General features: G+C 29.1%; 4 protein-coding genes across 8 annotated transcripts; 2 read left to right on the top strand and 2 right to left on the bottom strand.

The window, feature by feature from the left end:
- Positions 1-95: 95 nt before the first annotated feature.
- LOC126838308 (beta-1,4-N-acetylgalactosaminyltransferase bre-4-like) lies at positions 96-4,421 on the top strand. Of its 2 annotated transcripts, XM_050572635.1 has the most exons (8): positions 96-1,064; positions 1,258-1,445; positions 1,536-1,607; positions 1,881-2,106; positions 2,724-2,962; positions 3,055-3,275; positions 3,368-3,490; positions 3,571-4,421. In XM_050572635.1, exons 2-8 carry the CDS (start codon positions 1,305-1,307, stop codon positions 3,857-3,859), a joined length of 1,311 nt encoding a protein of 436 aa, XP_050428592.1. In that variant the 5' UTR covers positions 96-1,064; positions 1,258-1,304; the 3' UTR covers positions 3,860-4,421. The 2 variants fall into 2 exon arrangements, with proteins under 2 accessions (XP_050428592.1, XP_050428593.1); XM_050572636.1 differs by having other exon boundaries at positions 96-1,445.
- Positions 4,422-5,320: 899 nt separating this feature from the next.
- Positions 5,321-8,327, bottom strand: LOC126838707 (hypoxia-inducible factor 1-alpha inhibitor-like). Of its 3 annotated transcripts, XM_050573355.1 has the most exons (7): positions 7,972-8,040; positions 7,808-7,851; positions 7,494-7,738; positions 6,354-6,502; positions 6,129-6,274; positions 5,886-6,056; positions 5,321-5,827 (listed from the first exon to the last, which is right to left on the bottom strand). In XM_050573355.1, the coding sequence occupies exons 3-7, from the start codon at positions 7,661-7,663 to the stop codon at positions 5,663-5,665; spliced, it is 801 nt and encodes a 266-aa protein (XP_050429312.1). In that variant the 5' UTR covers positions 7,664-7,738; positions 7,808-7,851; positions 7,972-8,040; the 3' UTR covers positions 5,321-5,662. The 3 variants fall into 3 exon arrangements, with proteins under 3 accessions (XP_050429312.1, XP_050429309.1, XP_050429311.1); XM_050573352.1 differs by lacking the exon at positions 7,808-7,851 and having other exon boundaries at positions 5,322-5,827; positions 7,972-8,325; XM_050573354.1 differs by lacking the exon at positions 7,808-7,851 and having other exon boundaries at positions 5,668-5,791; positions 5,859-6,056; positions 7,972-8,327.
- Positions 8,328-8,444: 117 nt separating this feature from the next.
- Positions 8,445-16,560, top strand: LOC126838706 (cyclin-G-associated kinase). Of its 2 annotated transcripts, none has more exons than XM_050573351.1 (22): positions 8,445-8,799; positions 8,861-8,922; positions 9,001-9,060; positions 9,151-9,265; positions 9,337-9,476; positions 9,541-9,666; positions 10,340-10,565; positions 11,486-11,690; positions 11,806-11,922; positions 12,569-12,743; positions 13,014-13,139; positions 13,213-13,346; positions 13,498-13,596; positions 13,703-13,808; positions 13,882-14,057; positions 14,658-14,889; positions 14,954-15,241; positions 15,325-15,421; positions 15,500-15,613; positions 15,672-15,904; positions 15,973-16,143; positions 16,215-16,560. In XM_050573351.1, the coding sequence occupies exons 1-22, from the start codon at positions 8,670-8,672 to the stop codon at positions 16,302-16,304; spliced, it is 3,222 nt and encodes a 1,073-aa protein (XP_050429308.1). In that variant the 5' UTR covers positions 8,445-8,669; the 3' UTR covers positions 16,305-16,560. The 2 variants fall into 2 exon arrangements, with proteins under 2 accessions (XP_050429308.1, XP_050429307.1); XM_050573350.1 differs by having other exon boundaries at positions 8,450-8,799; positions 15,497-15,613; positions 16,215-16,558.
- A 1,487-nt stretch (positions 16,561-18,047) lies between these two features.
- Positions 18,048-23,343, bottom strand: LOC126838708 (uncharacterized). Its single transcript, XM_050573356.1, has 2 exons — positions 23,094-23,343; positions 18,048-19,346 (listed from the first exon to the last, which is right to left on the bottom strand). The coding sequence occupies exons 1-2, from the start codon at positions 23,103-23,105 to the stop codon at positions 18,849-18,851; spliced, it is 510 nt and encodes a 169-aa protein (XP_050429313.1). The 5' UTR covers positions 23,106-23,343; the 3' UTR covers positions 18,048-18,848.
- Positions 23,344-23,415: the final 72 nt, after the last annotated feature.

Here is a 23,415-nt window from a genome sequence, read left to right as displayed (position 1 = left end):
TTATAACTAAACAATTAACAAAAATACATGAGGTTACAATAGTAATACGTTTCCCAATGTTTGGGTACTTGTAGGTTAAAAATGTAAGGCTATAAAATGCTATAATATGTTAGAGACGTGTTTAATGATACAATAATATTCTGGTTAAGGGTATATTTTTGTGAAAATCACGTGCGATTTCAATCTTTAATGCTTTAGTTAAATATTTAAAAATATGTTAACATAAATAATTTTTGTGAACTCTGAATTTTAGAATATGAATGTTGTTTTTGTATTTGAATATTAAAAGCAATTTGTAGAAGACCAACGGCAGATTGTGAAAGAAGGCACCCGTGTATCGTTCCATGTTTAAATTTGAAAAATTCGAATAACTACCATAGCTGGAAGTTTAATTATTCGAGTGGTGTAACTACAGTCTAAAACGCATAGGTGTAAGACCATTTTCGCTATTAAGTACATATGTTAACGTGTTTAGTATTTGTAGTTAGTTACACTACATACTAGAATATACCCATCCCTAATAAACAATAATAACCTTTATATTATAAAATCAACGATGCTTCTTGACGTTCTTCAAATTAATTAAAAAATGTTAACCTCTATTTTTCGAAGTATATGCCGAAAACATTAATACAATTTTAATGAAAATCTTAGATCGGCGAGTTCAGATCATTTTTAACCTAATTAGAAATAGGTCCATCCGACCATGGCGTTACCGTGCTGCAAAATACTCTGAAATCAAGAGTCTTGGTATTATAATTTGTTTGTACTTAAAACAAACATACTCACGAATCACGCGATGTTTATTTTAATCGTATTTTATACTAAATGAATGATAGTAACAACAACCTTTCTTTTTCAAATGTACGACGTGCTGTGCCCTGGGAGTGTCTGTGGGCTGTGGTCATATAACTAAAAAAATCAATAAACACATGAATGCTCAACGCACCAACTCCGCAGGCCACAGCGGGAGGCATTAGTCGCGGACTTTAAGCTGCGTAAAATTACACGAGTTACACTTACAAATTAAGATTTTAAATCATTTTAATTAATTACAACATCCGGTAAGTTTATATACATTTAATTGTACATACAGATACCGTATAACGCCCTAACAACAAATACCTAATAATAAAACGTATTGATGTATATCGAAATAAATTGTATGGAAACGCTAAAAAATAGGTGTTATTAATTATTATTCAATGTATTTTATAATATGCGTATGTACACGTGTGTATCTTTGCCTTTGCAAAGGTTCGTTTTGCATGTCAGGCCAACCATGAGGCGTTTATCGTCGCATCATGGCGGTAATGAAAAGGCAAAGGGTTCGAGTATTTCGACACACGCCATCCACGAGAATTTGGGGTTGGCTGGTCAGAGTGCTGCCGTTCCTGTTGGTGTTGCTCGTAGTTATCGCCATGTGCTTCATAGCTATAACTCACGTGAGTCTCTGACCTCTGTTTTTCGATTTAATTACGTTGTTAACGGTTCTTAATTTATAAAATGTTTCTTAAAATCGAATTTATTTTCAGATACCAACTGCAATGCAAAAGCGCAGTCTATCAATAAAAAATTCCGCCCGAGTAACAAAATTAAAATCAGATGTAAGTGTTAACTGAAGCCCCTAAATGATATCGTGTCTTATGGGAAATTTATGCCTTCTTTACCTTCATAATATTAACAAAATAAATACTTAGGGAATTAAATACAATGATACTAAAATATTTTTAAGTAATATTTTGTTTCAATTGAGAAAGTGTTTTATTTAGTTTCTCGAAAAGAGAAAAATCTAATATTAAATATACCCGGGTAAGACTAGCCTATAACTGCACTTTTATTAAAATATTCAACTACTACACCTAATTAATTTATTACAGCAAGTTAACAATGTGCCGAACAATGATTTTCAATTGGAACGTTTAATTAAGACAAAACCAGAAAGTGTTAGTTTATTTGTTGCTCGCTTGAAGAACGAAGCGAGGGGATATTGTTCGAAAAAACTTATGGAGCTTAAAAAGAGTATAGAAAAAACAAAACTATTAGCAGAAACATATGAATCTTGCCGTCCAAAATCATGGTGTCCTAAAATTCCACCAATTTTATGTAAGTTTTGATTTATGAAGTACAATATATTTAAAAATACTTTACATTTTATTAGTTTAGATAAAAATACATTTTAAATTCAAAACTGCAATATTTGCATGTTTGATAGTTAAAACTTTTATTTACTAAGAATTATTTCTAGTACAAATGTTTGATAAGTACTTTTACTTAATTATAATGTTTTTTCCATCGATCAGTATTTTCAAACATAATCATAATTGCCTATCATTGAATTACTTTAATTATGAATGCATCGGACATTTTTTTTACAAAATAGGAATTAATTTTTTTTTAAATAATGTATTCCACTATAGGACAAATTGTAGCATATGAAAAGCTGAAAAACAATGATAATATAGTTAATATTTCCAACTTGAAAGTTGGAAATTATTCAAAGTTTCAGAGCTCAACTTGTTCTACAGTCATAGGTATTTTTGAAACTCATTTTGCAGATTGAGGTATTTTTGCCACAACCCTATTCTTGGATCGATTTTTTGGAAACAAACCACAAAATGGTTTTATTTACTATTATTTACAAAAAAATTACTAATTGTTTTTTCCCACACCTCTTCATATGTTACCAACTCAAACTAATTTTAAATTTGAATGGTCTTTAGATGGTGCTGAACAATTAAGTAGTGCTGTGATCAATATGACTAAAGAGGAAATCATTGATGCGGTTGGTGCAATGAACATAGGTGGCTCCTGGGCACCCGAAGATTGTAAAGCTAGGCATTCTGTTTGTATCATAATACCTTACAGGGATAGACAGGATCATTTATGGACACTACTTCATAGACTTATACCAGTGCTTAAACGACAGCAGCTGGATTTCAAAATATTTGTTGTTGAACAGGTTTGGATTTACTTTCAAAATTATGATTCTATTTATAGTTTTAACTAAAGTGTATTTTATATAATACCTATAATCACTATATGTGCTAGTAGGTCAGTAATGCAACTTTCAATAAAGGAGCTATAATGAATGCAGCGTTTTTGACTATCTACCGTACTTATGGTTTACGGAATATAGATGATTGGCATAAAGGATTGTACGGCTGTTATATTTTTCATGATGTTGACATGCTACCTGAAGATGACCGGAATATGTACAGTTGCTCAGAATTTCCTAAACATTTATCAGTAGCAGTGAACGAGTTTAAATATCAGTAAGAACACATTAAAACTATTGGTCTAGCCTTGGTACAATCCAATACCAATAATATTGTATTACATTAAATATACCGTAATTAATTTATAGATTACCTTACCACAAGTTAGTTGGGGGTGTGTTTAACATACGACCTCATCATTATTTTCAAGTAAATGGATATTCCAACCTTTTTTGGGGGTGGGGAGGAGAAGATGACGATATGGGATATAGGTAAGCAAATCAAAAACAGTTACTTAATATATTAGTATTAATCTATTTATCATAGTATGTTTAAATAATCCATTTTTTAGATTAGAACAAGTTGGTCTACCGATCACTCGACCACCAACTCATTTTGGACGGTATACAATGGTTAAACACATCAAGCGCAAGCCTCTTGCTCATGCTGTTCGTTTAAAATTAGTCCATACCAGCCAAAAGCGTTATAAATATGACGGTTTGAACACATTAAAGTATGAAGTTTTTAATGTTGAATCAGAAAAATTATATACAAGGATATTGGTTGATGTTGGAGACATGCCTGATTATGTTAGATCATTCGAAGCAAAACGGACTGTTCTTAAGAAAAAGTGGAAATAAATACTATAATGCTAAGACTGGTGCAGGCAATGTGAACTTTAAAATCGTATATGGCACAACCAAAAGTTACAGAAATATTTTTTTAGTTTTCAAAGAGGAGTATGTTAGTGTTAAGAGAGAGAGGTAGGCATGGGCTATTTTCAAATTAAGGAGGCCAAATGACTGATGCACCTATGTCCAGAAATACAAATTTATTAATTTTTTGTCTTTAATTTATTGTTTAATTTTTAATTTAAATGTAAATCATTAAATCATCACAAATTAAGCATATTATTTTGTTCTCTTGGCACTTTAAGTACTGGCCATTGTATTCAATGTTCGGCTATGTTTATAATTATACGCATAGGACCGTTATCAATATATACATAAATTATTTTTTCTGCTTCAAAGCTATTTTTGTAATTTTTTTCCCTAGCTGATATTTTGTGCGGCGTGCCAGTTGTATCTTATGAACTGTGAAAAAGTATTGATTGTCTTTATTTAAATCTAATTACTCATTAATCGTGTAGATATATTTATTTAATATGTACAATAGATTTGAATTACCAGTTAAAAAAAAAAATGCAATATTAAAATAATTATTAGTTTGGTAAGTATGATAAGTCTGTAAGTACAAATATATCATTAAATAAAATAGCATTTTAAAATAAATATTACGAAATATCTTATTGTCTTATATGATATTACAGGATACAATTTTAGTAGAATTAATTTACTTTCTATCATAAATTATTAAAAACCAACAATATTAGGATTTACATTGTTATTATTACCAATAATGTGTATTAGTATAAAATGTGGAAGAAACAAAACAGAACATTAAAGGTTTACCTACATAAGTAAATATTAATTGCCACAAACAACAACAAATCTATTATATTATATTTTACTTACATTTTTTTTTTTTTTTAATAAAGACTAGACATTTAAAACAATAAGTATATATTAAATTACATTCATTCAATATGTATAAAACAAAAATATCACAATTAACACACACGGCTATATAAAAAAATGTGTTAGGAACAGAATAAAAAACATAATTAAAATAATAGGTGTATAAAAATATTACTAAATATTTACAATTAAAAAGTTATTTACAGTATGAATCTTAAGCTTTATAGTGCTATAAACATTATTTTGTGGTATCAAATCATGATTGAGTTTATCAAAATTATTATTTTTGTGTTAATCAATGTTTGAAATGTATACAGTACACAGAGTCAAATGTATATGAAAACTGTTTATACACTCTTTTGAAAAGTAGGAATAATGTAGCTTAAAAGTAAATAGCCTTTTAATAACTGTTATAACTTGTGTTATACAATATACAACCAACCAAAAAAATAAAAGCCTACCAAATAACTAAAACTAATATTACAGAAAAAAAGTTGTTTACTATCTTCATAAATATAGGAAAATTTGAAAAATAATACTAATTTAAATTTATGAAATAGGAGTCATTTTTTTAATCTCAACTCTTACTGTTATGCAACAATTTTTTAACATAAATAGAAAATTTGGTAAATTATTTAGAAAATAGAACATAACTTATACTAATAAGGTCAATTTAACCAACTAAATATATAAATAAACTTAAAAACCTCGAATAATCAATATAACTATAGTTTAAACTATTGACCATAACATTAATAGTAGTACTAACTTATTTAATAGTCAATAATTTTCTGCTCTTTGAACTAAAAAAAACACATCATTCGCTTCAATTAGTTTTTCATAAAACAAGAATATAGTAACATTTTAAATTAATTGTAAATTTACAAAATAAATAATGACAGGAATTTAAAGTTCTTCAGATGTATAGCGACCAACAACAATAGTTCTTAACATTGATCCAACATCATTTGGATCGTGCAAGGCTTCTCCCAACATTTTTTCTACATTTCTCATAATTGCCATTTTTTGATAATCCTGTAATGGATATTCAATTTTTTCTATTGGTCCAGCCTAAAAGCATTAAAATAAAATAACATCTTACTGTTTAACTGTATAGTACTTTATTTACTTTGAACCAAAAGTTAATTGAAACAGTGTAGCCACCACTCATTAATGACTCAACGTGGTGAAACCAATAAATTGGTATGTATAAAACATCTTCAGGACCTACAACCGCTTCATAACCACACGCATCTTTAAATTTAGGAAACATTGTATAATTAGGATTATCGAAATCTACCTAATAAAATTATATAATAAAATATTATCAATTAAAATGGTCATTAATAATATATTTTTTATTTTATATTACTTGACTTTGTCGATCGTAAGGGTGATGAACTGGATGGGGATATAAACATTCAAATTGACTGGGTGGAAACAATATAAATCTTTTATAACCTTTAACAACAGCAAACATATTCTGCTGTTCATCGTAATGGCATGGTGTAATGTTTCCTGATAAAAAAAAACATTGAAATTAAGCCATTTTTATGGGTTATAACTTATAATTAAATAATAACACAAATATTATTACCTTCTTGTGAAATTAAAAGTAGGTTAGATGTCAACGCACCCCATTTGCATATCTTTTGTTTAGACATAACCCAATCCCAATTAAACATAACAAAATCTCTAACTACGTGATGGCCAATGGAGTTGTTTAAAGTTTGTTGCAAATACAATCTAAAAATAAAAACAAATTATACTACGACGTTTACCAAGAATAAAAAAAATATTATAAACTGTTTACTGGCTATAATCTATTTTAGTAAAATCTGTTATTTTCTTTAGCAATTAATTTTTAATATTGAACATTACTTAGTTTTTATTCTTAAAACCACATATTATTTATTTATTCCTCCATTGTATTTATATACAATAATATAAGGCTTTGCCCCGGGTTTAGTTTGCCAGGGCAGAGTAAAATAATTACCAATAAGATAAAAAAAAGTCAGTACTCCAGGCTGCATATTGCAAAGCTTTAGCATACCCCGTCTCGCATTTTTTCTGGATCTACATTTGTACATTACATTATATTGATTATGTCCCCCTCTTACTCAAGGGTCCCAGTCCCAGTCACAGATCCAGTTCCAATTGTGAAAATGTTTAACAGCGTTCCCAGAATCGTGGTACATAGAATTGGCTTGTTCCTTTAATCATCACCTACCATTCGCTCAAGTATCGGGGTTACCATGGTTACAAACCAAGTGTTTATTTTGGGTTAGCAACGAAAAATATATTGTATTTAAAGTACAAAATTTGTGTTTGAGGCCACCCTTAGGGGTGGAATTTTCAAAAAGTACTATGCCAGAAACCTTCGCGGGAGTGTACTTAACAACTTCCCAAAGTTTTATGGCGATTGGATGAATGGTGTACTAATGCGTAAAGGACAAACAGACTTACATTCATTTTTGTAAATATTTTTTGTTAATGTGATCTGGCCAAGAAGAAATAAATAAACAAATAATTTGTTTATACAATATTGTTTTAATTCTTTTTAATTTAAAGTATTACAGATTCAGAATTAAAACAAAATAAAATTTAAGTGTAATGGTGATTTAAAGAAGTGGGGTGGGCTAACTAGGCAACCCCAGTTATTAATAGTCTTGTTTGTATTTAAATTATTGAGTGATTAGTATCAAATACAATATTATAATATCATAATGTGTATTACCTGGGAGCTCCTTTTTTCCATGTTTTCATTCTTTCAGCAAACTCAGAAAATGTCATGGAACTAGGGCGACTTTGTGGTTTAAATGTTATACTAGGTGTAATTTTTTTTTGATCATAATATTTAAATTTGTGATTTGTTGACACCATGACATTACAACATACTGAACTCATATGCTTTTGTAAGTAATCCAAATCCCAGTTCAACACACTGGATACTAACTTGGATCCTTTAATTAATACTGGTTTCTACAAAGTGTAAAAATACATTTAAAAATAAATAATAACAAATATTATACATGTTTTAAAAGTACAAACTTATGTTTTTTTTCAATATTGGTATGATTAGAATTTGTAGAAATCTAAAATTTGTAAGTACATTTTTATATTTTTCAGTAAAAAATGATACCATTGATTAAACTATTGACTAAAATTTTTATACTATTTGTAATTGTTGTAGCATTTGCATTGCTAATACGTACATTATTGCAGAGAAGCGAATTTACTTTAGGATCATCATGTTGCAAAACCGGTATTTTTTCAAACTTTATGTTATACTTCCTTAATTGGTTATTATTCCATCCTGCCATAATGTTAAAATAATTAAACACTAGTTCTTTTGTATCGAATAGCGTATACTAGTACTACATGAATGTTTTTTAAGTAATAAGGGTAGAAATATTAACAAAATTATATTTAATTAAATAAAAATACAATCTTTCTAAGACCCAACGCTTTCAAACTCTTTTCTAATTTCTATGTGTCGACCGTCGACTGTGCGAAATCTCTGGCCTACGTGCAAAATCTCACAAACTCTTTGCTTACAAAACTGAAGTATGATTCGGTTACAAACAGTATAAATAAATACCGTGTCTACGTTTTATCAATGTTTTGAAAGTGCGAGGATTTCGAAAATCACGAAAACAAAGACAATTTATGATAACACTATCTACTAAAATGTTCTAAAGGTAAAAATTAATTTGTTAAATTCCCAAAAGTAATGGGGATTTAATATTCATACAACGGCAAGATAAAAATATAATGATTTTTTATACTATATTTATAAGTTCTATAAATTAGATGTTAAGTTTAATTGAGTGCAATACATTTAAATTTACAATGAATTAAGCATAAGTGATATTTAGTATTAACACCATACCATAAAATAATTTTGGATAACATGTCTGATATAATTAAGTCGGCCTTAGACTATTTTAGTAGTAGTTTTTCAGCCGAAGATAATGACTATGTTGGTTCTAACGTTGAGTTGGGTAGTGTCAAGTTAAAGATTAAAAGACTTGTAGCTGAAGGTAAAACATATATTATAGCAGCTGTGGTTTAAGATTAAATATTTAATGTGTATGTTTAAAGGTGGATCGGGCATGGTCTTTGTAGCTCAAGCTCAAGATACTGGAAAAGAATATGCATTAAAGGTAGTGTATAAAAGCATGACAATGAATATGAAATTAATTAAATAATTGTTATTAATTGTAAACTACTTTTTTTTTTAGAGATTAATAGCTGGAGATGATGTTGCAGATAAAGCTATTTTAAATGAAATAGATGTACTTGTAAGTTATATTTATAGTTATATAGATATCTATGGTCGTATTACTCCTGATATATTTATAGTTTTCTATTGTATATATTAATTTTATTAGAAAAAATTGACTGGTCATCCGAATGTAATCCATTTTATGTCTGCGGCATTCACTAGTAAAATTGATTCAGTAAAAGGATCTAATGAATATCTCATATTAACAGAATTTTGTTCAGGTTTGTAAAAAAATGATTATTTCATCATCTTCATTTTTTTTCATCAATAAAAAACCTAATTTTTTACTTAGGCGGTAATATAGCAGAATTGTTATCATCAAGGAGAAAACCATTGAGTCCAAATATTGTAATATTGCTTTACTATCAAATGTGTTCGGCTACACGACATATGCATTGCCAGAGTCCTCCTATTATTCATAGAGATTTAAAAGTAATATAACTTTAGTCAACTGTGAATTATACCTAAACTAATTTTGAATTTTTTTTGTGCTTAGATTGAAAACTTTTTGATCAGTGATAATGGCAGAATCAAATTATGTGATTTTGGCAGTTGTACTACTAAAGTTTATAAGCCAGATGATAGTTGGACATCTCAACAAAGAGCCCTTTTAGAAGACAAGGTAATAAGAAAAACGTTTTCATTTGTTAATGAAATTAACTTTGATGTGGTTAACTTTGACTACCGTCCTAATCTTTGATGTACATTTTTATTTTATTTTCCTCAAAATTGAGAAAAACACCTTAAAGCAATAAAAATTACTTTTAAATTTTAACTACTTTAAATAAAACGCTAAGTAATGCTTATATTGTCACAATAAGGACTTTTATAGATATTTAATATTTTTATCATCTACAGAATTACAAAAAATTGTTTGTGAAAAGTATATAAACAGAAAGTCACTTTGAACCACATTCAAATTACGCATACAAAAGCGCATTACATTAAATATAATTATTCAATACTAGTTATCGACTGTCAAATTATTTTTAATTTTAAAATCCTATACAAATTTTAGGTACCGGTATTGACTTGAAAATATACCGATAAGTGGTGCAATACACAAGAACGGTGACTGATTTTATGAGGGATTCCTGTTGTCAACAGAGGTCATAGTTTATGAACTATGACAAAGGTATCTCTGTTGACGGGGAAAATTCTGCATAAATTCGCCGTTGTTGTGTATAGCAAAGCTTATCTGTGTAATCTAAAATCAATGGTTTCAGGTTAAAATTCTTCCAATCTTTCTATTCTTTATAAATATATTTATTAAAAATGATTTTATTAATATTTAGATCAATCTGTGTACAACGCCAATGTATAGAGCTCCAGAGATGATTGATACATGGTCAAATTTTGAGATTGGAACTGCTGTTGATGTTTGGGCCTTAGGATGTGTTTGTTATGCTCTTTGTTATAATCGACATCCCTTTGAAGATTCAAACAAATTAGCAATTATCAATGCAAGATTTTCTATTCCTCCATTGAATAGTTTATATCCAGAACTTATAACTATCATAAGTAAGTATATTTGGTCTTATTAATTTGAGTTAGTTTCCACACATTACAAAACAGAAATGTCCGCATCATTTATACACAATCCCTGCTTATTTGTGGGGGTATCATAAATGAATATCAAATTGATATTTATTTGGAATGGGACTTTAACTCTAGAATACTAACCTTATTTTTACCCTTTTATTGCTAACCATTCGTAGATTTGGTGAAATGTACATAAATATATAAAATTACGCTGATTGTTTTCTTTACTTATTATAAAATAAATATAACAATATAAATAAATAATAATAATATAATATATTTTGTATTATTTAAAATCATCCCGTAGAAACTAACCTTCGTTGTATCGACAAACTAAAACAGCATGCATTTTGTATGTACAACTTTGTATTACTAACTATTCGTCGATTTAACAATGTGGATTTTGCACAATCGAAGGTCAACGGCTAACTGATAACAATAGGGCTTTTTATTTTATCATTAAATATACTCAACAATATGTACGAGAGATTGATCAAGGGTAGAAGCTCATATGACAAACATGCTAAAAGTAGTCAGTTTAAAATTATCAGTATTCGTCGAATAGACGAATGGTTAGCTTTCTAGGGTTAATCCAAATTTCTAAAACCTAGATGTACTCATTACTATTATACATTTATATAAATAGGTATAAATGTATTTATACTATATACGTATAAAAAATATGTTAATAATTATTATTAAATTTATTTATTTAAATATGTACATAAATCTTGTACATTTATTTAAATATAAATACATTTTTACGTAAAATATTATAATATTTAATAAAAATAATATGGTAATAATTAGAAAGAAGTTCACTACAAATTTATATCATAGTATAATTACATTTTACATAAAAATAATTTTAAACAACATAACATTGTGTTTGTTTAAAGAGGGGTGTTTGCAACCTGATCCTTCATTGAGGATGTCTGTTTTTGAAACTTTACAACTTGTTGAAAGTATCAGAGAAACTTATAAAATAAATCTAGAATCAATAGATGTTAACAAACTTAAATCAGAAGCAAAACCTATAGAACCTTTAGGAGTCCAGGCTCCAAATGTTCCACAACAACAGCAACAACCGCCAGTGACAGCAAGGTATATTTTTTATTAACTTTGAATAAATAATTAATAGTTGTTTATTCAAATAAGTATAAAAAATATAATATTATTTATTATTAATTATTTTTTGTAATTATGCAAAATTTTATAGACAATCCCCTTCATTAACATTCAATTCTGGCCTATTTTCACAAATTCGCGGAGGAGCTGGTAGTTTTTTGAAAAATTTGAAAGATACATCTAATAGAGTTATGCAAACAGTTCAGTCGTAAGTACAATTTATAAAATTATTTTTTTTAGTTTTGTATCATACGAAATATATGGCAGCGAATTTGAATAACAATAGTTTGACAGGTCAAAAGTTTAAAAATAAATACATCACAAATTGTTATAGTATGAGTAGAGTCTCTCGTTTTTACGTTCGTTACTCCCACCGATCGGGGGTTAGACCGTTAAGATATGGCATTTTTGGGCTTATAGCTGGCTGTCGACTGGCTGTAGGTGGCCATTTCTCTCCTCCAGATAGTGGCCTGCCCGGAGGAACAAACCACCAGTGGCTGAGATTCAAACCGGCGACCATGTGTTGGCACACTACCTTATCTCATTCCGCCACTTGCCTGTCCCTTAGTATGAGCAGACTATCACAAAAAATAAGAAAACCCGGAACGGTTGTCTACGACCAGTTATTGAATAGATTATCAGTGCTCAATGTATATTTTATTGTTTACACAGTGTATGTGTTTTGATGACATGATTTTCACCTGAGGTGTGGTCAGTTAAAATTTGTTTGATCTATGTATTTTTGAACTTTTGACTTAATAAACAACTCCTTTTGAAATATTGTCATTCAAAAATTGGTTATTTGAAGACCCCTTTCTTAATATACCTATAATATACATATTATTGATTTTAAGGTCTGTTAATGTAAAAGCTGGTGTAGATATGACATATATAACATCAAAATTGGCTGTGTTAACTGTTTCTCAAGATACCAGTACAGATAATCTAATATCATTTCTTGATAGCCGACAATGTCGTTTATATAATATGTCTGGACAGTCATATCCTCGTACTATTGGGCAAACTGTTGTAAGTTTTGTAAATTTTACTATTTGTTTGAATTATTGACTTTATAATACACAGATAACTAGTGATATGCACATAAAAACAATCACTGATTTTCTGCTGTCAAGAAGGGATTCTACCGTCCACCCATTTATAAAGTAAGACAAAGGTACCTTTGCTGGCAGCGTGAAATCGGATACATTTTATAGATAAACATTGCTTATTAGTTATTTGAATATTATAAAATAATATATCTAACAGGATATATTATAGACATGTAATTTTTGTTTTTAGGTCATTGAGCTTTGTCCAAAATTAAACACTTGTCCAACCTTACATGAAATTTATGCTGTTTGTGATGATATGTATAATTATTTAAAAAAGAACCCTACAAATCTTTGCATTATTGCCCAGTCTTCTGTAATAATAATAACTTATTATTTAAAATTTGTTTTTTTTAATATTACTTTAACCACAGTTATTATGCAAATAGGAAAATGATAGTACTTCTGCATTGATTGCGCTTGCATTTTTACTGTACATGAATGTTTCCAGTACTGTTGAAGATGTTTGTACTATATATGTAGTAAAAAAATCATCACCCGTTTTACAACCATCAGAAAATAGGTAAAGTATATATGTTGGGACTTGTTAGGTAATTTAAAATTTAAGATTGTTTTAGAAAAGTTAATGACAATAATGATTCGTTCACGTATTATTATTATGTTTAGTAAGGAAGTATCAACTACTAATTATTTAATTGTTTTTTCCTAAATAGATATTTAAATTATATGGCAACTGAACAAACGCATAATGTTGATTCAATCAATATTAGACGAATAGTTATTGAGCCTGTTCCTCTTTTCAATAAAAATCGGTTAGTATTATTAAGAATAGCTTACAACTATTTAATTAATTAAAAAAAGTTAACATTTATTTAATGATTTTCATTGAAAATTATTGATTTATTTTTGTTTATTAAGGGATGGTTGCCGTCCATTTATTGAAGTATATGAAGGTTACAATAAAGTACTATCTACCGAACAAGAACATGAACGAATGACTTCTTATGATATTTCCAGTGGAAAGGTAAACATTAGGGAGGACAAATGTTGGCGTTTTTTTTTAAATTCTAATGTGAATATTTTGTTTTGTTGTAAAGATATTATTTATACTTAAGTCCCTTCCTGCTGGAATCAGAAATGATATCACAGTCATTGCATATCATTCTAGACAAGTCCTTGGTCGCCCAGTACCATTAAAAATGTTCCAATTTCAGTTTCATTCTGATTTTTTGATATTTCCTGATGGTGATGATGTTGTTATTGATTTTAATAAGTGAGTATATAAAATTAAAAATTGTCAAAAGTTTAAAAAGCAAAAAAAAAAATTAATAGATTCTTCCTGCTGCATATAGAATACTTCAGTATTTATACTTGTACTTAAGGAGGAGAGCAAAATCGGGAAAATGTCATGAAAATTAATTCATAAATAAATAAATGTAATTTTCTTTAATATCTACTACTCAAATACATTTTTTTTTTGTCAAGTTTAAAAAATCTTATGGGGTTATTGAGGCCAATTTTTAATTTTTAAATTGTAGCTATAAACTTAAAATAATGAACTAATTTTATATTATTACACTTTTTTATAACATAATTCATTTCAGGCGCGGATCCAACCTGCATTAACAAGAGGCGGATAAATAAAAAAAGTATATCAATATAAATTTATTTTAATCTTGTTATATTGTAAAATATACTATGATACAGCAAACAGAGAATTTCTATCCTCTCTGGATCCCGCGCCTGATTCATTTTAGAATAACTGTAGTACAATAAATCGCTACTATAAAACTAACTTTGTTAATATTGGGAAATAAAATGTGTAAACTAGTTTTTGTTACATTCTAATTTAAATTAATTGTGTACCTTTTAGGAGTGAATTAGATTTTATATCTACTGCTGAACACTACCAGAGTAATATGTTTCATGTTAGAGTTGAAATAGAACAACATAAAAACGGAATCTCAATGCAATATAGAACTCGAGACAACAAAATAATCCCTGATGCTTTATTTTCAACAGACAATGAAAAGGCACAGTTTTTTGACTTGTTTCCACAACGAAAAAATACATCTAAATCGATTGCTAATCATGTTATACCACAAGTAATTTTATAAAACCAAGTGGAAATTATCTACCTTTTTTTTTATACTTTTGTATATTTTAAAGGAGTTGCAAAAAAATCAGGCATGTGTACCACCTTTAAGACCAGACAATCCACCACATGTGATTGAATCAAAATCCAATAAAACTAATGAAGGCTTATTATTAAATTTATCATTTGTATCAATCGAAGATGAACCGGCAAAGTCAAAAAAAGAAGATTTATTTGATCTCTTAGGGTCTGAAAACAATAAGACTGACAATTCTAAAGATTTATTTGATGGATTCGTAGAAGCTACCAATACCAATAATGATATTTTGTTCGACTCGTTTGTTTCAAAACCCAAATCTCAAGTATTATATTAAATTATAAGTACTTTAATAACAAATGCAAATTAACTAAATCTTAAATATTATTTGAACTAACTTGTTCTTAGGAAGGTGATTTGTTGAATTTAAATGAACAAAACGTACAAAAAGTTGACAATCCTTGGTTAAATCAGTCAATTCCAATTGATATAAATAAGTCTTTTAGTAAGTAACCATGAACTCAAATGGTTCAAAAAATAAATGAATAATATTTATGTATGTATGTATATTTGTATGTAGCAGTTAAGAGTAGCAGCATGTCGAATGGTAGTTTTAGTTCTTCCAAATCAAATGTTGGTGATTTTGACTTTTTGAAAACAGACAATTGGATGAATTCAACCAGTTATTCCCAAACTAGTAATATTTCTTTTTACAATACTTAATTTTGACTTTTTTACTATACGAATAATTTTAGGTAGCCCTACAAAAACATTTAAAACTCCTGCAGAACCGGATTATAGTAGTATACATTTAGAAGAAGAAACTAAGGTTCCTCCAAAATCGTCCTTTGGTAGTGGTGATATATTTGGTGATTTGTTGGGAAGCCAAGGATATAAATTTAATTCTAAGACTAATACTGGCCCAAAAACAATAAATGAATTACGCCGAGAAGATTTAGTCAAGGAAATTGACCCTGAAAAGTTAAAAGTATGAAAGAATAAATTATATATATTTTATAATAATTTTTAAATTTTTAAATAATTATAATAATTTAGGTTATGGAATGGACTGAAGGGAAAAAAGGAAATATTAGAGCTTTACTTGGAACACTACATACAGTCCTATGGGAAGGGTCTGGTTGGAACTGTAATCTTAGTAATTTAGTAAGCTACGCAGATGTTAAAAAATCGTATCGGAAAGCATGTCTTGCTGTTCATCCTGACAAGGTATAATTACATAATATAATTTGTCAAAACTGAGTATCAATCATAGCAATAATAATATGTTTTTGATTAAGCAAACTGGAACTAGAAACGAAAATCTAGCGAAATTAATATTTGTGGAATTGAACAATGCATGGTCAGAATTTGATTCCAAATCAAGCTAATAAAAATAAAATTATTATATGTATTATGTTTTAAGAATAATATTTATAATGTTATTTATTGTCCTATATGTCCAAAATATTCAGTCTTTTTTAGAATTTTATGTTTTTATTTATTATATTATTGTACTATAACAATGTATTTTATTAAATATTGTATTGCAATTTCAAACACTACTTTTATCTAGTCTAAAATTAATGCTAAATAATACATTTATTTATATATTATTTTTTATATTGGTTCTAATTTTTAAAATATTGTGTTAAATCATTTACATGACAGATAAAATAATGATACTCCTTAAAAGACACGTGTTTTTAAAACTATGAAATTATTTGCTATAAATATTTTTTTTTGCCAACATGGACATAATTATTAAAATACATTATTCAAATTTTCTTAGCAATATATTTATATAAATCGTATTGTACATTCCATGTATACTAAACAATTGTAATACAAACACAGTTATATTATGTTTATTATTTCAACGGACAATGGTTTATACTATTAATTTATGAACATGTTGTATTATAATTAAAGTTGTTATTAATTATTATAAATTAATAAAATTGATTGAAACTCTATTGTCTATTTTACTTTGTGGCACACATGACTACTTAGAGAGATCACGTGTAACAACTAATTAATAGGCATTATTGAATATTACATGCTACAAATATCCAAAACCTACCTAACTTAATAACAAATATGATAATTCTTGTTTTTTTTTTAAATTGCAAAATTTTTATCTAATGTTGAAAGTTTGTTTACATGACGTAACGACTGACAGAGTGGTATAAGATATCAAAATGGTCGCAGTGTAAAATTGAATTCTTAATATAACGGTCATTTTTTTTTTTTTTTGAGGGATAACCAGTGACTTGTTAAACATAAAAAAGTATCTAATGATATTTTTTTTTATTCAAAATGTGAACAAACTAAGTTTAAAATGCATTCATAAGAGGAGGTATTTTAATAAACAAAACGGTGTCAAGTTTAATAATTTGTTTATTTTATATCACGGTAAAAAATTAAAAATAACTAAGAGAATATTATAATATAATATAATGTTAAAAAAATAATAACTTTATGTACAGAATTGTTAGTTGGTATATGCGAGTCACAGCAGCAGATTAATGATTTTTAAAAATACTAGTTGATGTGTAATTGTGAGAAAAGCTGTAGATAAGGGTAAATGGACAATTCCCCATTTAGGAAAACGTTTTTAGATGATACTGCTATATTTTAATTTTTAACCGTAAAGACAAAAATTAATTACGATTTAGAATTATAGTAGCTAATTTTATTTTGTTTTGCGGTCAGTGGAACAACAAAATTGCGAATATATGAAGAGCTGATATTTTTTAATTTATTCAAATTTTTAAGATGGTGGTGTTGAAAGAGTCGTGACTTGAGAACAAATTATTTACACAGTGCAACTTAGTATTTTATTGGTATAAGTGCAGTTTAGTTCCCACACGCTTTTTTCAAATTTTTTTTTTGGACTATATGTACTATTTTACGATAAAAATTATGGTGAAGTCAGATTTTGGGGGTCGGACTTACTTTTGAAGTTATAAGCAAAAACTTCATTTTCGTAATTTTTTAAAAAGTGCAATAACTTGGTGAAAATGAACTTTAAAAAAAAAATTGTTTTAAAAAATACGTATTTTTATAAGACTAAAAGAATGGTACAACCCAAATTTTGATTTCATACTTACTTTTCAAGTTATAAGCAATAACTTCATGTTCGTATTTTTTTTTAAAAACCCTATAACTTTTTTAAAAATCAACATTTTTAAATATTTTTTTTTTCCATTATATTTGTTTTTTAATTTTGAAGTTTTTGGTAAAATCAGAATTGCTCTAGCTTCATTAACTATTGAGTTATTCGTAAAAAACTGTAAAGGCGATTTTTGCGTGTGCGCGTCACTATATTATAACGGTAACGGCCGACGCGAGGACGTCTCTCGCCCGTCGTGGTCCTTTTTTTTTTTTGCCGTAATACCTTGTAGATATTAATACTAAGATTTACTTAAATTTAAACCTGTGACCTCCTCCTAGACTGAAGCCTGCAAACCTAGGATATTTTTAGTTTAGCGGAGCGAAGCGATAATACCCGGCGACCTGCCGTTTTGTGTCTCCATTAGATTTTTAAAAAAGTTATACGGTTTTAAAAAAAAAAATACGAAAATGAAGTTATTGCTTATAACTTGAAAAGTAAGTATGATATTAAAATTTGGGTTGCACCATTCTTTTAGTCTTATAAAAATACGTATTTTGAATAACAATTTTTTTTTTAAAGTTCATTTTTACCAAGTTATTGCACTTTTTAAAAAATGACGAAAATGAAGTTTTTGCTTATAACTTCAAAAGTAAGTCCGATCCCCAAAATCTGACTTCACCATAATTTTTATCGTAAAAAAGTACATATAGTCCAAAAAAAAATTTGAAAAAGGCGTGTGGGAACTAAACTGCACTTGTTCCATACAAATAGACAATAATAGTGAACATTTTAAACACTACTCATCAAATTAGTGTTTTTAAAACAACCGGTATAACGGTCTGACGAAAGTTCTGTGGAACTGCCTGGCGTACCGGTCCCAATCAGCGGCGTAACCGTTGCGGCTGCCGCTGTCGCCCAAACCGGCGATGCTACCCGCACTGCTTATTGCGCCCGTCAGCAAAGGTCCATGGTTATTCAGCATTTGCATGCACTCCGGATCGTAACCGCCATTACCGGCGCCTTGATGGTATTCGCCGTTGCCGTAATTACCTTCTCCGTTAGTAACACCGTCGTTGACGTTGACATTGGTGCTCTGGAGCACTATGGGTAAGGGTAACAAGAACCGTCCGGTGGCGGCCGTGTCCCTCCTGCGTCTATGGTGCGACAGCAGACAGTGCAATAACAACCGTTTCTTCAACTTCTTGAGTTTATGTTTATGGGTGCGCGACTCCGGTGAGGCGTCGTTGTAATCTTGGAATTCCACGGCATCGCTGAGCGCTGTACACGCGAAAAGAGCAAAAAGCACTAATGTACACTGCAAAAACAAATATCATAATAATTATACCCAAGTTTACAGTTTGAGTGTTTGGCGCAAGTATTGAAAAAACTACCATTACCCTTCATCCCTCCTACCAACACATTAACGTTCAAAGCCACTTCTCCTCAAATGTTCACTACCAAAAAAACGTTAGTACACTGATGAATGATGATATTTAAATCCCCCATCCTAGCATTATATTAAGTTAGCAATTGCCTGGTGGTTATACTTAGATCTTTCTGCGTGTTCCATTGAGTCGAATGTCGATGTAAGTTATATAGCGAATAATAATTGATCAGTTTAGTGATTGTAGAAATTAGGTATACCCACTCCCTGTACTCGACCACAATATATTAAAAAAAGTATAAAGTGAATGAAAAAAATGAATATTAATATAAAAATAATAGTTTTATGTTGAAATTTGTGTTATATAATATAGGAAACACAAAGACCCGGCGTGGCATATTTTATAAGGATACCTACATGAATTACGCCATACACCTATTTAGTATACTTTATATTCATTGTTACAAATCGCAAAAACTAATATTGCGCAAAAAACATGATCGTAGATGGCCAGCTTCTACAAGTTATAAAGAAATATTATTATTAACTAAAAATGATTATTAGCTTTAAACAGAGTGAATCCAAATACAACACGAAAATTATAATCATCGAGTATACAATATAAACCCAATGATATATCTATACATATAAAAATTAATGTTTGTCTGTCTGTTTGTCTGACCTTTATGCATTAGTACACCATTCATCCGATCGCCATGAAACTTAAGGAAGTTGTTGAGTACACTCCCGCGAAGGTTTCTGGCATAGTACTTTTTGTAAATTCCACCCCTAAGGGTGACCTCAAACACGAATCTTGTACTTTAAATACGAAATTACACTTGGTTTGTAACCATGGTAACCACGGTACTCGATCGAATGGTAGGTGATGATTAAAGGAACAAGCCGATTCTATGTACCACGATTCTGGGGACGCTATTAAACATTTTCACTTTTTGGAACTGGATCTGGGACTGGGACCTTTGAGTAAGAGGGGGACATAATATAATGTAATGTACATAATATGTAGATAAAAAAAAATCCGAGACGGGGTAAGTTAAAGCTTTACAATATACAGACTAGAGCACTGACATTTTTTTATTCTAATTTATAATTATTTTACTCAGCCCTGGCAACGCCGGGTCGGGACAGCTTGTATATTATATATCTGTAACAACTGTGAATAAGTGTGTAAGTCGATTTCAGTGATTTTACAGGGGAGCTTAAACTTTGACCAGCTGCCATAAATCTCTACTTAGCCAATAACTCACATCTCTCTCAAGGTTTTCTTGTTGGTCCAAAGAATTAGACATTTATTCAAGGTGTGCTAGACGCCTCGGACTACATCCTAGCGTACTTACAAGGGGAGGTCACAGTGATGGCGTGACGGATTTTCTTCAAATTGCGAATGAATGTTATTTATGAGAAATAAAAAGACCCTTATTCGAGCGTTTGTGCCAATGCGTCCTAATTCCAGAGATAATCAACTTTGAAATTTACATATTTTTTCGGTATATCTTAAATAGACCTATTTTACAACCGCCGGTAAAAACTAAATGTGGTGCAGTCGAGCATGATCGGTGCTCCGGAGCGCGCAGTACCGGGTTCAGCTCTGGCTACCGCCGCAGCACTTTTTGCATTTTTTTACAACTTTTTTTTAACTTTTATGGTAATTTATATTACAAGAAGTCTAAAAACTTATAAAATATTTATATTTTATTCCTACAGAATACATTTTTACCCTTAAAAGTACTTGATAACCTATATTCCATTCGGTTTTTCGTAATTTATTATACCTCTCGTACTGATGATTGAATAACAATTTTTTTTGTATAATTGCACTATTGTATAGTGCAATTTAACCTGTAAAGTTGTAAGACTAAAAAAATAATTTTTTTCCATTTTTCTATAATAGTTATTGGTTATTAATTAATAATTTTTTTACAACCAAAAAAAATACATTTATACTCTGTTAAGCAATGTAGTGTATTAATGTTGATGGTGATATTATAATTTATCTTCATTGGGGAAATTACGACCCGGGTGGGATGTAATAACCAATAACTATTATAGAAAAATGGAAAAAAATTATTTTTTTAGTCTTACAACTTTACAGGTTAAATTGCACTATACAATAGTGCAATTATACAAAAAAAATTGTTATTCAATCATCAGTACGAGAGGTATAATAAATGACGAAAAACCGAATGGAATATAGGTTATCAAATACTTTTAAGGGTAAAAATGTATTCTGTAGTAATAAAATCGATCATGCTCGACTGCACCACATTTAGTTTTTACCGGCGGCTGTAAAATAGTTCTATTTAAGATATACCGAAAAAATATGTAAATCTCAAAGTTGATTATCTCTGGAATTAGGACGCATTGGCACAAACGCTCGAATAAGGGTCTTTTTATTTCTCATAAATAACATTCATTCGCAATTTGAAGAAAATCCGTCACGCCATCACTGTGACCTCCCCTTGTTAGTCAATTATGACCAAAATTCGACTTGCACACTTATTCACAGTTGTTACAGATAAGGTACTAGCGAATAATAATATTGTTTTTCTCTTCTTTTTTAAAAATGTTTTTTCTTTATTAAATGACTTTCTAAAGCTAATTATTGAAGAATTATTAAATAAAAGTTTCATAGTTAAAACATTTTTTGAAACTAAAATTTCATAAAACGGTGTAACCGAAAAATTATAAAAATAATAATCATTTAATTATTTATATTATATTGAAAAAAAGTATTCAGTTAAAAAAAAAATGTTTATGTTGTAAGCCGTAAGTGTAATTAAAAATGTTTAGAACTAATTTGATTTTTTTTTTGGAAGTTCTGTACGTACTACGTAGCATGACTTATGTCTTATTGCCATTGAAAAATATATCAACTTTGAGAGCGTTATCCTTGAATAGTCGTGATGATATAATCGTCCTAGCTTACAAAGTTATTGTCGGTCGAGACAAATGAAACAACATGCTAAAACAATGTGATATATCTTCTAAGCTTTAAAATCTAATACCCATACCTAAAAAAAATTACTTTTTAATACATTTTGTAATTTAAAAAATTATAGGAATGCGTTTTAAAATAAAAGCTTCAGAATAAAACTAAGTTTTTAACAGAGTCTTGCCAAAAAGTGATTATAGATCTAATTTGAATTATTTAAATTTATAAAATATGTTAGTTTTTGTGCAACTTAGCATCAGGCTATAATTATTTTTAAATAGTATTGTTTTAATCTTATGTATGTCATAAACGTTTGGTATTGTAAAATATTATAGTCAACTTAGAAACTTATACTTAAAAATTGAAAAAAAACCTTGTTAACTTTGTTAAAAAATGCTACATGCAACTATTTGTACAACTAATACCTACTTGCGCAAAGTATGTACCTAATACTTGAAATTCAAATTTAGATTTATAATAATTAATGAGATAAAGTAATGTGTAGAACGTATGGTGGAAACTAAGATTCAAAAGGAGGAATTAGAATACATTTGGTATCAGCGATCTACTTAGAGCAAATATAACAGGATAATTAAAGTTTAACATGTTCAAATATTTTGAGCATTTGATACGTTGTTTTTTGCTTGTGTACAATTAAAAATAAAACAATAATTTTACCGAACTTGATACGTAAGCTGCAAATTAACATAAATTTTAAAACTCACCAAATGTTTCATAATTTGACTGATGGCGTTTTTCACAAACTATAGAACGTTATTGGGTATAAGCACCGGCATCCCAAACATCTTATTATGTTCGCATGAAACGGTGCAGTGACTTTCACACGAATTTGTTCTGTGAGCACGTTTGGTTTGTGTCCTATGATGTTTGTATATGCGCGAAAATATTATAGCGCCAACTCGTGTGCTCCGTCTCTAACGCGGATTCGTTATATAAGTCCGTACATGCGAGTTTAAGCATATTTAAGTACTAGTTTAACCCACGCAAACGGTGTGGCTTGACCCAGTGACTTCAATACTTGCGGCG

Source organism: Adelges cooleyi, unplaced genomic scaffold, assembly GCF_023614345.1.
Source record: "Adelges cooleyi isolate 19-005CV unplaced genomic scaffold, UGA_ACOO_1.1 ACOO_flye_CR_arks_rails_tigmint_CR_PRNA_30, whole genome shotgun sequence".
Lineage (NCBI taxonomy): Eukaryota > Metazoa > Arthropoda > Insecta > Hemiptera > Adelgidae > Adelges > Adelges cooleyi.
Note: the sequence above shows the minus strand (reverse complement) of the source record. Positions and strands in the feature narration are given on the sequence as shown.

What these genes read in the sequence shown, in the direction of transcription:
- LOC126838707 (XM_050573352.1), bottom strand. Translation starts at nt 8,079, where the DNA reads ATGGCAGGATGGAATAATAACCAATTAAGGAAGTATAACATAAAGTTT. An exon ending in CTTACGATCGACAAAGTCAA is followed by an intron (nt 6,057 to 6,128) that starts GTAATATAAAAT and finishes TAATTTTATTAG; the next exon opens with GTAGATTTCGATAATCCTAA. An exon ending in CAATTAACTTTTGGTTCAAA is followed by an intron (nt 5,828 to 5,885) that starts GTAAATAAAGTA and finishes TAATGCTTTTAG; the next exon opens with GCTGGACCAATAGAAAAAAT.
- LOC126838308 (XM_050572635.1), top strand. Translation starts at nt 1,305, where the DNA reads ATGGCGGTAATGAAAAGGCAAAGGGTTCGAGTATTTCGACACACGCCA. An exon ending in GTGAACGAGTTTAAATATCA is followed by an intron (nt 3,276 to 3,367) that starts GTAAGAACACAT and finishes ATTAATTTATAG; the next exon opens with ATTACCTTACCACAAGTTAG. An exon ending in GATGACGATATGGGATATAG is followed by an intron (nt 3,491 to 3,570) that starts GTAAGCAAATCA and finishes TCCATTTTTTAG; the next exon opens with ATTAGAACAAGTTGGTCTAC.
- LOC126838706 (XM_050573350.1), top strand. Translation starts at nt 8,670, where the DNA reads ATGTCTGATATAATTAAGTCGGCCTTAGACTATTTTAGTAGTAGTTTT. An exon ending in CAACCGCCAGTGACAGCAAG is followed by an intron (nt 11,691 to 11,805) that starts GTATATTTTTTA and finishes AAAATTTTATAG; the next exon opens with ACAATCCCCTTCATTAACAT. An exon ending in ATGATATTTCCAGTGGAAAG is followed by an intron (nt 13,809 to 13,881) that starts GTAAACATTAGG and finishes TTTGTTGTAAAG; the next exon opens with ATATTATTTATACTTAAGTC.